At 44.8% G+C, this 13,660-nt stretch overlaps 1 protein-coding gene across 3 annotated transcripts in view; it reads right to left on the reverse strand.

The window, feature by feature from the left end:
• Positions 1 to 478: 478 nt before the first annotated feature.
• Positions 479 to 13,660, reverse strand: part of LOC552257 (bromodomain-containing protein DDB_G0270170) — a 64,176-nt gene continuing 50,994 nt past the window's right edge. For 2 of the 3 annotated variants that reach the window (XM_624633.6, XM_006561003.3), the window contains 11 exons: positions 11,421 to 11,939; positions 10,372 to 11,263; positions 9,087 to 10,139; positions 8,375 to 8,692; positions 4,485 to 4,663; positions 3,513 to 3,761; positions 2,544 to 2,705; positions 2,001 to 2,286; positions 1,478 to 1,715; positions 1,260 to 1,410; positions 479 to 1,071 (listed from right to left, as the gene is read on the reverse strand). In XM_624633.6, coding sequence (XP_624636.4) covers positions 808 to 1,071; positions 1,260 to 1,410; positions 1,478 to 1,715; positions 2,001 to 2,286; positions 2,544 to 2,705; positions 3,513 to 3,761; positions 4,485 to 4,663; positions 8,375 to 8,692; positions 9,087 to 10,139; positions 10,372 to 11,263; positions 11,421 to 11,939 — 4,311 coding nt within the window. In that variant the 3' untranslated portion in view covers positions 479 to 807. The remainder of the gene's footprint in view (positions 1,072 to 1,259; positions 1,411 to 1,477; positions 1,716 to 2,000; positions 2,287 to 2,543; positions 2,706 to 3,512; positions 3,762 to 4,484; positions 4,664 to 8,374; positions 8,693 to 9,086; positions 10,140 to 10,371; positions 11,264 to 11,420; positions 11,940 to 13,660) is intronic. The other variant, XM_006561004.3, reaches the window with a different exon arrangement.

Consider the following 13,660-nt stretch of genomic DNA (forward strand, 5'->3'; position numbering starts at 1 on the left):
TCGTCAAACTTTTTAATCTCCACACGATCGCACACCTGCGCGTGTCGGCGCGTGTCGCGAATTTCGCCCGAGGGCCGGAAAAGTGCGCGATCATTGATTTATCGAAGGCCTGGCACCGTCGTTATTGCATTAGCCGTATAATACGCGCTCGATCCTCGGCGCTGTTACACCGGAATTTGTTGTATCGGATATTTGGCGTGGATTCCGCGCCGCGACATTGATAGATCGATCCGCGAACTAGTGTTCCCCAACTGGGCCAACTATATATATGTTACACGTATATAGGCCATGATTGGTGCATTTTTTCACAGGATCGTTCAACTTTTATTCGTCGTCTCTGGGAAAATTGAAAGTCTCTATGAAAATCGAGAATTGTCTTTATAATTTAATTGAATCGAAGAGGAGGCTTAGATCGTTTCTTTCTCTATTCTTAGGAGAGATTCCATCGATGCCACGTATCGTCGAAGAGAAAATTTTGTATTGTCCAGCCAACATTACTTTATTTATACAAATAATTAATAAGATTACACTTCGGATCGGCGGGATGAAGTAATTGTTATTCTTAAGCGAACTTGGAGACATCCCACGCGATCCCACGCCTCGATTGAGCATTGTCTTGTCGAATACTCGAGATAACGTTGGTGTTCGCTTTGTCCGACAATAAATTGTGAGAAAATAGATCTGTACAATTCTGTTCCGCACATTCTCCTTCCTTTCGTCGCGTGAAACGTTGAATCGATTCGATTTTTCGCGCGACGGTTTCAAAGAGGAGATTGGTCGGAGGATAAAACGAAATGCAGCAGTCGATTAACGAGCGCAGCGAAGCAACCGGGATCGTTGCTCGTCCAATAAGAGCGAAGCTTCGCCCATGATCTTGGCACTGGTTCGAACCAGGAACAGCAATTGGTATTCGTCCGTGACTGTGAGGGGTGCCCTCGTCCTCACCAACGCGTGAAGCACGTTCGCCCTTTCCAAATCCAACCACCTTTGCAGGGTGACCTCCCTCTCTCGTGGCCCGCCGAATGTCACGTCCGCTGGACCCCACAGAGAAAATTCCAGGACGGATTTCACCTGTGCATCGTAGCTCGATTAATCGCTGCATTTATCTCTTAGATATTTATTTAGAAATTTATCTCTTAAACTTTTGGAATCTTGGAAAATTGAGGAAAAAGAATTGATCTTCGAGTTAAAGGAAGTATAAATCGATGGTTTCTATATATTTTCAAAGGGGACAAGTAAATAAATGTTAAGAGTTGTACCTGAGACAGGGTAACCGCTTTCTCCCTCATCAGCAACTCCTGTATCACGGGCAGCTTGCTAGCCAAGTTGAGCTGTTGAAGAGCGACGAGGGCGCATTGGCACAACGAAACCCTCTCCTCCTCCCTGTCCTCGTTCGTCTCCACGTTCAATCTGTTGAGACGTTATCGAGCAATGAGCGAACCAATTTCGTGCAAGCTTCGTTCTCGCGTTTACACACCCTTGAAGAAGATAGAGCCTGTAATAGGCGTCCTTGTCTTCCCTGCATAGGACCACGTTGTTCAAGCTCCTCGCCGATTCTTCGATTCCTCGCGCCTGAAGGCTCTTCAACGCGGTGACGAATTGAAGAAGAACGAACGACGATTCCCTGATTGCTCCTTCCTCGTGGGGATCCCTGCTCGTGGCGCCGAATAATTGTATCGTGCTCACTTGGAGCCGTGGCAGGACAGAAATGGTCGCTGAAACAATATCGAAAATCGAGACTTGAGGAAAAATTCTTTTTGAAGCTTTTTAAAAGGAAAATGAAGTTCACCAAAGGAGAAATTATTTGCAATTTCGATTCGACTTTGACTTCCTTCTTTTCTTTGATATAATCGAGAGAAAAATACGCAAACTGAAGAGAATAATTCGAATTTCTTGAAGGAAATCAATTAATGTAATAATTTTTGCGCATATGAAACAGTATTTATATTTATTTCTTAAAAGCATGGAAGAATTGAATGCAACGTGATAAGACGAGATACCTTCGAGTTGCTTGTTCGTAGGTAAACACCCGTTGTCGATAATTTCCTTGGGTGGGCTGTCTATAAACTCGATTATAGGTGCCAAATAAAATTCCTTCCGCGAGACGTGCGTGGCCAGATCGAAGGCGATGCACAGTGTGACGTTCAGCTCGTTCCACGTCGCCGAGCAAAATATTCTCCTGCCGACTGTGATCGACGTATTGGCGTCGATGCCGAAGTGGCTTACACGTGGGTTCGTATTTTTCAACGCTCGCAAACCAGCCGGCACTTGGGGCGTTTGGTTCAGCTGTGTAACGTGAAACGTACGATGAAAATATTCGAATTGTTCGCAATAAAAATTGTTTCAGAGAAAAATAAACAGATTACATACGAGAATATTGTGTCTCCTTAACACAAGAGTAACACAATCGAGTGTGGCATTAAATAAGAAATCGATTTATCTTGAAATCAAGTAGTTCTCGAATAAAAATCTCGGATCTTATGATACAAAGATTCGAAGAGAGTTTGAAGTTGAAGATAAGTTGAAAGAGAGGAGAAAAATACCTGGTCAAGGAATTGCGCGAGAGCTTCGTGATTCGCGACCACGACGGCACCGTAATTATCCTCGAGGCTTCGATGAACTATACTGCGACCTCTGCGTTGCCTCAATCGGCTTATCCTTAATTCGTCGTCCTTATTCTTCCAGTCCTGATCCTCCTCGGGACCCTGCATTTTAAAAAATCCCATTATAAATTCCGCGGCGGTTGTGCGGCCGATAAAACTATCCCGAAGTGAAATTGTTTCCCCGGGATCTTTATTAAATAAGAAAAGTCCAGGCCGCGAAACTTTTTTACGCCGAGTAATAAAGTTTCGCAAATGCCGTGAAATCGAGTTGTGCGGTAATAAAATCGCTGGGCCCCGCGCTAAGCAGCTGTGAAACCGATCCACTATGTGAAAAAGTCAGCGAGAATGAAATGAATTTTTGCTCGAAGGACAAGAAAAAAAGGGTGTCATAACCAAGGGACCATTGGACATAAATTTATAATAATTTTCTCTCGTTTCTTTCTTCACAGAAGAAATGTACAAGAAATTATATTGAATCTCCTATTAGCGAGATTCTCTCTCCGTTCGACTTTGATCGGAACGGATCGGCAATGTTCGGCGCCGTATCGTCGGCTCCAGTCGGCATTGTTCGGCAATGCTCGTTATAGCGGTCGGCAATATTCGGCTCGTGTCGACGACTGGATCGGAGCCGACCCGCTGTGGCGGTATTTCAAAAAGAGGAAAAAGATAAGAATTTGTAAGAGCGATTTAGAAGCGAAAACCGATTTTATAACGAGAAAAGTTTTGGAATTATATATTCTGTAATTCCAGCGACAAAATCATCGATTAATTTTTAGGAAAATTTCGCGATTCGGATTGCTGTTGTATATCTTCGACACTGACCACAATTTTGAGACTAACGCTTTACGAACAAGTCGATATCTCGCGTGACCGCCCACGCCCAGTTCGAGAAATACCAAGGGATCGTACCTCATCGCCGGTGTAAAAACCGTACGGAGCGTAGAGCTCGCTCTCGGTCTCGCTGCCGCAATATGGGAGCGAGGTCGATCTGACGAACGTCTGATGATGAAATTTGAATTCTGCGCCGTGTTCCATCGCGTTGCTGTCGGATTTCCTCTTGCAGGTGAGATGAGATCCGCCACCGTGTCTGAGCTCGAGATTCGAGTCGCATTCCGGCGAGCTGGAAAGGCACTCGTAAACATGACTGTCGTTAGACGTCTGGAAAAAAATGTGAAGAAGCAAGAGAAATTAGTCACCCGCAATTTTTCATGAAATATACAAATTATTCGAAGGAAAAAATATTATTCAGAAACAAGTTATCCAAGTTATTGTTAATAACAAATGAATTGCTATTTTCAAACAATGATCTATTAACAATTATACTATTTATTTACTATATAATAGCAATATCTTTCGTCGTTTCGTGGATGGTGGAAGAAAACCGTATCGTTTTATTTTCTTACCTTATGGAATAAAATAGAATTTCCCAAGAAAGAGAAGTATCTAAATATACCGTGCCAGAATTTCATAGTACTCTGATGCTGGTAAGAAACGGTTGTTGCGCGAGTTTTCCCCATACCTCGTATGAATTGCATCTCAAGAAAAGTTAGAAAACATTGTGCCACGCAATTTCAGAATCCTCCAATAACTAAAGAAAGAAGTTTCCTCCCTCTTCCACACTTCATCCTAGCATAAATAAGATTCGAGACGATTTATCTCAATATCGATCGACGAGAAGAAACACGATCCAAAAGAGAGAGACAGAAAGAAAAAAGAAACCCTCCCTCGTTTTAATCTAAGAATACTTCGAACGGTTAATAAAAAAAAAAAAAAAAAAAAGTTGAAGTCTCGCCCCTTAAATCCTCGAACTCGTGTCTCGAACCCACGTCGCGAGAGAATGCCCGTAAAAATCATTAAAAAGGCCGTTAATAATAGCATTACCAGTGAATCGGACGTGGGTGGCGCAGTAGCGGGCTCGTAATCCTGATTAAGGGCCGGGGTCGAGGATCCGTGTTTCTTGAGGATCGGCTGCGAGGTTGCTTGGTCCCTCATGCTGGCTGTTCTTTGCGGTTTCGAGGGTGCCAACGAGCTGCGCACCTCACCTGTAACATCCTCCGCTGCTGCAGGCACGTCCGCCATCGTCAAGCGCCACAAGGTTAGTACCACAAGACACAAGGCATTGTCACAAAACAGGCTAGCTACCGTACTAGCGTGCTAAGGAGTTTTCGTTTTTTTTCGGCTAGAAAAAAAAACGCTAGACACGCGCTAGCATTCTGTATGCGGAGACAACGGTTGTTTCTGCACTTGCGATGGAACGGAGGGAGGGAGTTGGAGCGAGAATCGAGTATCCTCGCTCGATCGATGTCGTTCGACATGTCTCGGATCGATCTCTCCAATCGATCGCTCGCCGAGAATTATTTTCGTTCGAATTATTTGACCGATGATTTATTATCGATGATTCAGACCAGAGCTGTTCAAATTCTATTTCAACCAGGTTTTTTCTTTTCTTTTATTTTCAAGTTTCATTCGAATTCAAACCACGAGGAAAAGAAAAACTTTTTTTTGTTCCAGATCCGCACTATGAATAATATTCTTAATAATTTTCCCGTTGGGAAAATTTTTAGAAATAAAGGATTCGAAGAGATAGTTTTATATATCAGGTGTCTCTCTTTTATTAGGCAGCAGTTGTTGAACAGCACTGGTAACGTGGTGATCTATCTCGTCTAAAGACGAGAGTCCATTCAACCCTTTACCTTCTTCTCTTCTCCTTCAATTTTTCCACCAATAATCACAGCCGGTTTCTATTCAGAATCCGAATTCCCAAATGTGATTGCAAAATGTTTGCCGAACGTTTAGATAACGTTCGTAATTAGATACGCCGCGTGTATTTTATCCCCCCCCCCCCCCGGCAAAGGGAGTTCGATAGAGGCAAAGGGTTAAACAGAGAAATTCCAGATTGGAAACACGGTGAATTAAGTGGGTTTTCGAAGTTGGTGCGCGGATCATCGGGAATGCTGGAATTGGCATTCGTAACCACGGGCATTGACTAAAGGTAGTACACGATGCTAATATGCAATCAATACACATGCGGCGTTAGTTGCACCCAGGGGCGGTTAAGGATACACCTTGCGCAACAATCCTACCCACCGGTTCACACGTCACCGCCGATGTGTTTACTATTTACAGCGGATTTCGAGGGGATGAGATGAGCACCTCTCTACCCTATATATATATATACATATATATATATATATATAGCCGTTCGATTCTCGCAGCCAAAGCAATCTCGTATCCACCGTTTCACGCGCGGACAAAGAGTCCTGTTACCCTTCGAATCGCCGATTATTTTAGGTGGAAAATTTACTAGAATTCTCTTCGAAGAATATCGGTTCGATTATATTGGAATAAAAGAAAAAGATTAACTTTCGAAAAAACTGTTCCTTTTCAACGATTATTTGAATGGAAAATTTAGATATCGATACGTTTTTTTGAACTCTTCGAAGAATGTTTCATCGATTTAAAAGATTTGTATGAAAAAAATAAATTATCGACGATTCAAAGTTAACTTAGAGGGAAGGGTGTCGATCGTTTAAGTTTAATCCACGCCCCGCTGTGAATGAAATTACGAATCGATACGATGGGTAGTAGTATTAAAGGGAAAAAAAAAAAAAAAGAGCGGAGGAGAATGGGCGGATGAAAAAGGGATGCGTATGCAAATTCTGGTGGTCTTTGAACGCAGTCTCATGCGGTTAACGATGAAGCAGCCCCCAAAATCGAATCGCGCCGCAATCCAATAACAATCGTTATCCAAGGTTTTCGTTATCGAGGTTCTTTTTTTCTTTTTTTCTTTTTTCCTTCTAATTTTCTTTCGCTTCGTCGTTTCGCATCGTCGAGGCCTCCGTTCGTTCGTCGTTGAAGAATGAGGGGGAAAAAATCATTGCGCGTTGGATAGAGAGATACTGTTTCTAATCGGACGGGTGCAACGAACGAGAAATAATAGAAAAAAAAAAAATAATAAAAAAAAAAGAAAGAAGAAAAGAAAAGAAAAAAAAAATCAGAGACTATCACGTGAACAAGAAAATAAGGCGTTCTTTTTCTTTTTTATTTTTCAGACAACAAACACTTTATTTCAGACACAGAAATTCGAGATTACAGAATCTTTCCAATCCTATCATTTCCTTTCTTCATTTATTTTACAAAACTTTGTTCCATATTCGTCGTCGATTCATACAAAATGATTTAATTCGCTTGTTTCTTCGAAATTCATTTTTTTTTTTTTTTTTCCTTTTTAAGTTTCAGCCATTCTCAAACTTTTCTGATCGCACCTCTCGCCCGTGGAGGCAGGCAACATTCGCTCGGTGAAAATAGAAAATTATTTTCTGTATCAAAATGGCGACGAGTCGCGCGACGATTATTATACGCGTGGAAATTCGCGGCTTATCGTCGAGAGAGAGAGAGAGAGAAAAAGAAGTAATCGTAAAAAAAAAAAAAAAAAAAGGAAAGGCGCTAACAAAAAAATAGCTAATAAGTAATAATGGTAATAAAAGTATATATCACAGAGAATCGTGAATCGTTCGTACAATATCTCTAATAGATCTCGGTTAGTCGGGAAAGGTAATAGTAGTAGTACACTGGTAGAGTACAATAAAAAGTATAATATAATAGTCTTTCGTGGGGGATTAGTAGTAGTGGAGGATAAAATACAAAAAAAAAAAGGAAAAAAAAAATAACAATAATAATAATAGAGACAAAACGCGTATGGCATATATATGTATGTATATATATATATATATATTTAGCGAAGTTTCAAAAAAAAAAAAAAAAGAAGGGCGCATCGAAGAAGAACATTAATACGATATGACTAATTCGCAGCTGTTCATCCTTATCGATCGTGCGTAAAACGTTCGTTGAAGCGAGAGCGGCACCGTCGAAATCGGAAAAATAAGAGAGAGAGAAAGAGGGAGGGAGGGAGGAAGGGAGGGAAGGAGAGAACGAGAAATGAAAGAAACGGCAATTTCACGACGAGACCGTACGTCGACCCGGCGAAACGAGGAACGAAGAAAAAAAAAAAAAAGAAACGATAAATCGTGAGGGGAGGTAAGAGTTAACCACCGTTATCCAGCGTTACAAGGATTATTCCCGGATCGGACGTACTCGCAAAGAGAAAGATATGTGTGTGTGTGTATAGGGTGTTAGCATATTTGTTGAACGATTTTCGGAAAATATCGTAATCCAAACACAGGGGCGGGAAATATCGATACGCGATAATGATTGAGGTTATGAGAATGAGAGTTTGAGTTCGATATCAGATAGGTTAATAAAAATGTTTAAATTAAGCGATTTGTTGATTCATTCAATGCGGCAAAAGTCGAAGGAGGGTACAAAAATAATTGTAAGATGATAATCGATAACAACGTATACGCAAAATGGAAGCCAGATATACGAAAAACTTCTTATTGTAAATTTATAAAACGGTTGTGTTTTGCGTTCGTATCAACGTCACGATTCGTCCGCGCTTGTATCCATCGCAAGATTGAATTACTCGAACGACAAAAACATTCCAGCTTCCCTCAAATTTATCGTATCTCTTTTCACAATCGACTCCTTCGAACGCCATATCATCCGCGAAATACATTAACACCCAGTATATTATTTATCAAAAAGAAAAAAAAAAAAAAAAAAAGAGGGGAAGCAGCTGGCGCGCGAGGATTCGTGTGAGTATGGCTGTTACAACATCGAGAGAGAGAGAGAGAAAGATAGAAAGAGAGAGAGAGAGAAAGAGAGACTTGCCGTGGATGATCATTAGTTACATTGTATGGGCCTGAACTTACCCAGATTCGCGTAAATCGAGTCTGAGGTGGTCGAGGCTGTCGGCTGCCAGGGCGACGACGACGACGAAGACGAAGACGAAGACGAAGACGATGTAGACGACGATGACGACGACGCCGCCGACGACGACGATGACGAGGAGGAGGAGGAGGGGGGGGAGGAGGACGGCGATTTCGAGGATGACTTGTCGCTCCTCGACGGTAGTTGTTTGGTCTCGACGCGTGGCGGTGGTGGTCTGACCGGTTTGCTCGTTGGATCCAGTCTTGACCAATCCTCCAGGGACTGGTTCCTCGGCGGTGGTGGTGGCTTCCCCGGCCTCACTGTAACATCGGGACGAATATCGTTAGCCGGTTTACGACGGTTGTAAATTTGGCGTCGCCGTTCGGAGAATTCAAGCGCCGGCCGAGGAAGAAGCCATCATCCCAGCAAGCCTCGTATATATTACTCGCGTCCTCCTCTTCGAGGAGGAGTCACGTGGGCGTCACTCTTGAGGCTTAATAATGCCCGTGTTAATTAAACAAGACAAGATCGTACGGAATAATTAAATCGAAATTGATTCTTTTTTAAATTGATACTTTTATATAATTTTATATAAGCTTCGTTTAAAATTATCCCCAATTACTACTCTCTCGTTTTTTCCAAAATATTAATAATATCGAAACAAGGACTCTTCCACCGATTAATAAAAGCGTATCGAAAGAGAGAGAGACTCACCGGCGTGCGATCCGTTGGACAAAGGAGATCGACTCGCTCTTGCCGCGTCGTTTCTGGGAGAAACGCAGGAATCCGGTTGATCCTCGGCTATCCTTCCTACCCGATCGTTCCCCACCACCTCGACGGCAGCGCCATCCAACTCGAGGGGGTGTATGATCTCCAATCGGGGTTTCGGTTGCGGGGTCGAGGGTATCTCGTCGATCCTCGAACTCGACCCGTGCCCACCCCCGACCATGTCCACGTCCTTCCTCGAGCCCATTCTCAAAAATCGTTTCAACGAGAAACGGGGCCTGCCCCTCTTCTTCTCCTCCCTCACCTCCGATTGCCCGCTCGTCAGATTGTCCTGTGACAGGGAGATGCTCCTCCTCGAGGTCGGGTCGTGGACGATTGCGGCCGTTTGCGCCGCGGCCACGGTCGGATCCGGCAGCTCGGACACCGCCTTCCGAAATTTCGGACTGCACGAGGAGGCCCTCTCCCGTTTCTCCTTCTCCCTGACCACAGGCGAGTCCGATTTGAAATTGGCGCCGGGGTTCCTTGCGAACAGGCTCGAGGTGGAGGGGGGCAGGAATAATTCCTCGACGAAATCGGCCGGCGGCGGTTTCGGCGCCATTCTTCTCTTGTTGTTGTTGTTGTTGGATCGCATCAGCTCGACCACTGCCGAGGATTGGCCCTCCGTCACCTCTTCTTCTATTTCACCGCCCTCCTGCCTCGGATCCCCGCAACACTCCGTTGCCTGATTTCTGCTCGAAGTCGTCGTAGTTGACTTCCCGGGTGAAATTTTCGAAGGCACCGTCTCGACGATCGCACTCTTGGCCTCGACACTTTGTCCTCCACGATACGACGAAACCTTTGGAGGGACGTTGTTGTTGTTCCGGGATCGAGAGTGGATCTCGTTGGTCGAGGAGATTTGTTCCGCTGGCTTTCCCGTGGTATTCTCCGCGAGAGAATTTCCCCGATTTTGATCCGCGCTCGAAACCTCCTCCTCGGACTTGTCTTTGGTTCCCGTTAATCGGCAGGCAGTCGTTGCTTGTTCCGCGTTGGACACGTTCGCACCTGTGTGAACCAAAGCCGGTTAATTGGAGCGGAGTGGTTATCGTTGCGACTAATTGGAGGGATGGATTCACGCGGCCATCTTATCAACGGTATCAACGCTTCTGATCTAACTATTACGGAATCATCATCCGATCTGACGATGATTTCGATCGGTGACGTATCGGTCTCAATTTATTAAATTAGTTAAAATTCCAAATAATCCTCTCGAATGAAAGTAAAGAAAAATGCTTACCCGCGTTCTGACCGGACCTCGTCGTCCCAGAGGCTTGTTGAACCGGAGGGGAAGGAGGCGGCGCGCAATTGTTCTTCCCTTCCACGGAATTGCTCTTTGCCGAGAAATTGGTCGGCTTCTGGGGCACCAAAGGCTTCACCTTCGCCTCGGAATTGATCGCCCCGTGCAGGAAGGACGGCCTCGGCTCCGTGACGATCGGTTGCTTGTTGAACGTCTCGCCTTGGGCAAGGGTTGGGGGGGGCCTGGCCTCGGCAGGGGGCGGCGGCGGACTCTTAGGGAGCGCGGGCGGTTGTTCAACCGCCGCGTCCTTCTCGTCCTCCCTCCCGTCCGGCTCACCCGAGCACTCCCGACTCTCCGCGCCCCCGAACCCCCTCTTCTTCCTCGTCTCCTGCTTGCCCCCCTTTCCACCCTCGCCCAACGACGACGCGACAACTTTACTCGCCTCCTTCCCTCCCCCGATCATCATGGATCTGTCGCTCTCAGCCGCGTCTTCGGCCTCGTTCTTCGCCAGAGGCGTCAGAGTCAACTCGATACCACCCTTGAGACCGTCCAACGTCTTCGCTCCCATTTTCGTGAAATCGTATTCGATCCTCGCGCCCCTTTCGATCTTTTGCGCTTGTTCCACGCCGTTCCTCGCCCTCTCGTTGCTCTTCGCCGCCTGGCCGCGGCATGTGTTCTTCTTCTCCGATTTATTTCCGGTATCCAAATTCGTCGACCCCTCGACGCTCGATTCCTCGGGCTCGTTCGTCGACTCGTTTCGTTGCACGACGGAGATCAAATTGGCGGACGCGATGAGCGGCATGTCCACGATCTTCTCCATGCTCGACGGGTATTTCCGATTTTCCTTCTTCCCGTCCTTCTTCGACTCCATCTCCGCTTTCTTCTTTTGCATCTGGAACGGATTTCGGAGAAACGTTTCATTTGTTCAATTATCCCAGTGAGCGATAATTTTAATAGCATCTCGTTCGAAAGAAGAGATTGATTCGTCATGATTCGATCTTGAAGTTAATTTGTAAAAAAAAAAGAAGGATAAAAATTTGTTAACCAACCTCCGCCTTCTCGTTGTCCACCGTCGTAGTCGTCGTAGTGGATTTGCACTTGGAAAAGTTCGTGAACCCGTTGACGAATCCATTCACCTTTTTGTCACTGGGCCTCTTGGCCGTTGGCAACGACTCGTCGCCGCCGAACGGCGTCACCGAGACCAGCAACGTGGTCTTCTTCCCCTCCGAGTCCTTCTGTATCCTTCCAAGCATGAGGGACGCGAACGATTTGCTGGACGACTTGCTCGACTCGTTCGTTGCCACGATCTCCGTCAGATTGGCGGTGATGGTGTTGAAATTGGTGTTGGCGCGCGTCAGGTTGCCCAAAGCCCTCTCCTCCTCGCTGTCCGGCGGTATCTCGTCGTCCCCGTTCAGGGACTCGGCCGTGTCCTGCTCGTCCTCCTCCTCCTCGTCCTCCGAGAAGAAGTCATCGCCACCGTAACCGATTATCTCCGTCAAATCATCCGTGAACGTCACGTTCTTCTTCCTTTGACTCCTCTGCGCGATCCCCTTCCCCCGCAGGATACTCTGAAACGTTTCAATCGCAGATTTTTTAAATGAGACGTCGATTCTGCTTCGTAGAAACAATTTAACTGCAGGGACAATCGTTGGAAATTTTGGAATACGAAATGGAAAAAGTTTCGAGTTCAAATGACAGGAGAATAAATTACCGCGATTCTCCAGTTGACAGGCATGTTGAGATTTTTGTTTACTATGAGAGATATACTCTCCCTCTCTTGAGAGAGAGATAAGATTTCCAGGCTTCTTCAAATCCTTCAAACCCGAATTAAATATAATATCGTTGGACGGAGTTTGGTGCGTAGAGAGCAACGCTCGAAACTCGGCTTAACCAAACTTATAATCGTTCTGTCCCCCGTCCTGGTAATCCTGGCTGATAATTCGAGACTGTCGAAGAGGTAATTCCACCGATCTATCCACCAAGGAGATGTCACGTTATCGCCTGGTGTCAGGAAACGAAAGTTTCTCACTCCTCGCCCGAAAGTTTTAGATTCGACGAGAGGCGCAGCCGGCGCGAAAAACGTTATTTTTCTCGTCGCCGGGGGTCGAAGAAAGTTTGCCGCACGGTCAGCTGGCCTTTTAATGAAAAACCTTGGACGAATGAATTATTCAACGGAGAAGAAAGAAGGGACAGAGTCTCTCTCTCTCTCTGTCCGCCTATTTTCGAAGCACGGGTCGAGAGGAGCGTGCACCGGCACGGTCGAGTAACCGTAGTCCACTAGTTTTCTTCAACGGCCGTGCGCCTCGAACCGTTTGATTTTCGAGCGACAACTCGTGTTTCATAACAGCGGGTGGAAAGGAAGGGACGATCGAAGTGACGCTGCGAATTCTTTCGAAAGCGACGAGTCGACGAAACTGGACGAGTGCTTCCGTCTTATTCGTCCGGACGACACCTTCGCGCAATTTTTCCTTCGAAAAAAAAAAACTTCCTTTTCGAATGTTTCCAACTCGTTCGTGTTTTTCTTTTTTTTTTTTTTTTCGTTGGATTATCGTGTCTTGGATTAAGATTGGATCGATATCTCTCTGGTTTTACTTGTTTGGAAGTTTTTGGATCAATTGTACGATCCAAAATGTACGATCTTTTTTGCTTAATCAGGATAACCTCGAAATGAATGCGAAGAAATAATTTTAGTTTTATTATATAATGGAAATAAGTATTTTAAAGTTATTACGTTTTTCTTCGCGTTTTGATTAAAAAACATTCGCTCGGAGAGAAGAGAAAGAGAGAGAAAAAAGAAAGAAAAAAAAGAAAAAACATTGTCGGATGTGTCATTTTTCCATCCCGCCGGATGTCGAACTCTAAATTAACGATCGGAGAAAGTGATCGGAGGAAACTAGATTTTCACCGGATCGTTTTCTCTCCTTTCGAGTTTTTATTGCTCCTATTTTTCTTTTTTTCTTTTTTTTCCAACAATTTCCCACGAGGCACCACGATTTTAAAAACGCGGCGTGGGCATTTGAACAGACAGAGTTTTTCCTTTCTCGACGGAATGCGCCCACACGCGCGCGTTAAATTCTGGTAGAATAACACGCCTATCCTCACGATTTCGCGTTGCACCGTCACGTAAAAGAAATTCACTATTTCACGACAATTTGACACTGTCACGATTCGAATATTAACTTATAAGATGGAACTAAAATTTTGTGCATAATTTATATTTTTTTGACGAAGAGAAAGAAGAGAAAGAGAATACCAATTACTTAATTGTTCCTCGAATAAAATATAATTC

This window comes from Apis mellifera, linkage group LG15, assembly GCF_003254395.2.
Source record: "Apis mellifera strain DH4 linkage group LG15, Amel_HAv3.1, whole genome shotgun sequence".
Classification (NCBI taxonomy): Eukaryota; Metazoa; Arthropoda; class Insecta; order Hymenoptera; family Apidae; genus Apis; species Apis mellifera.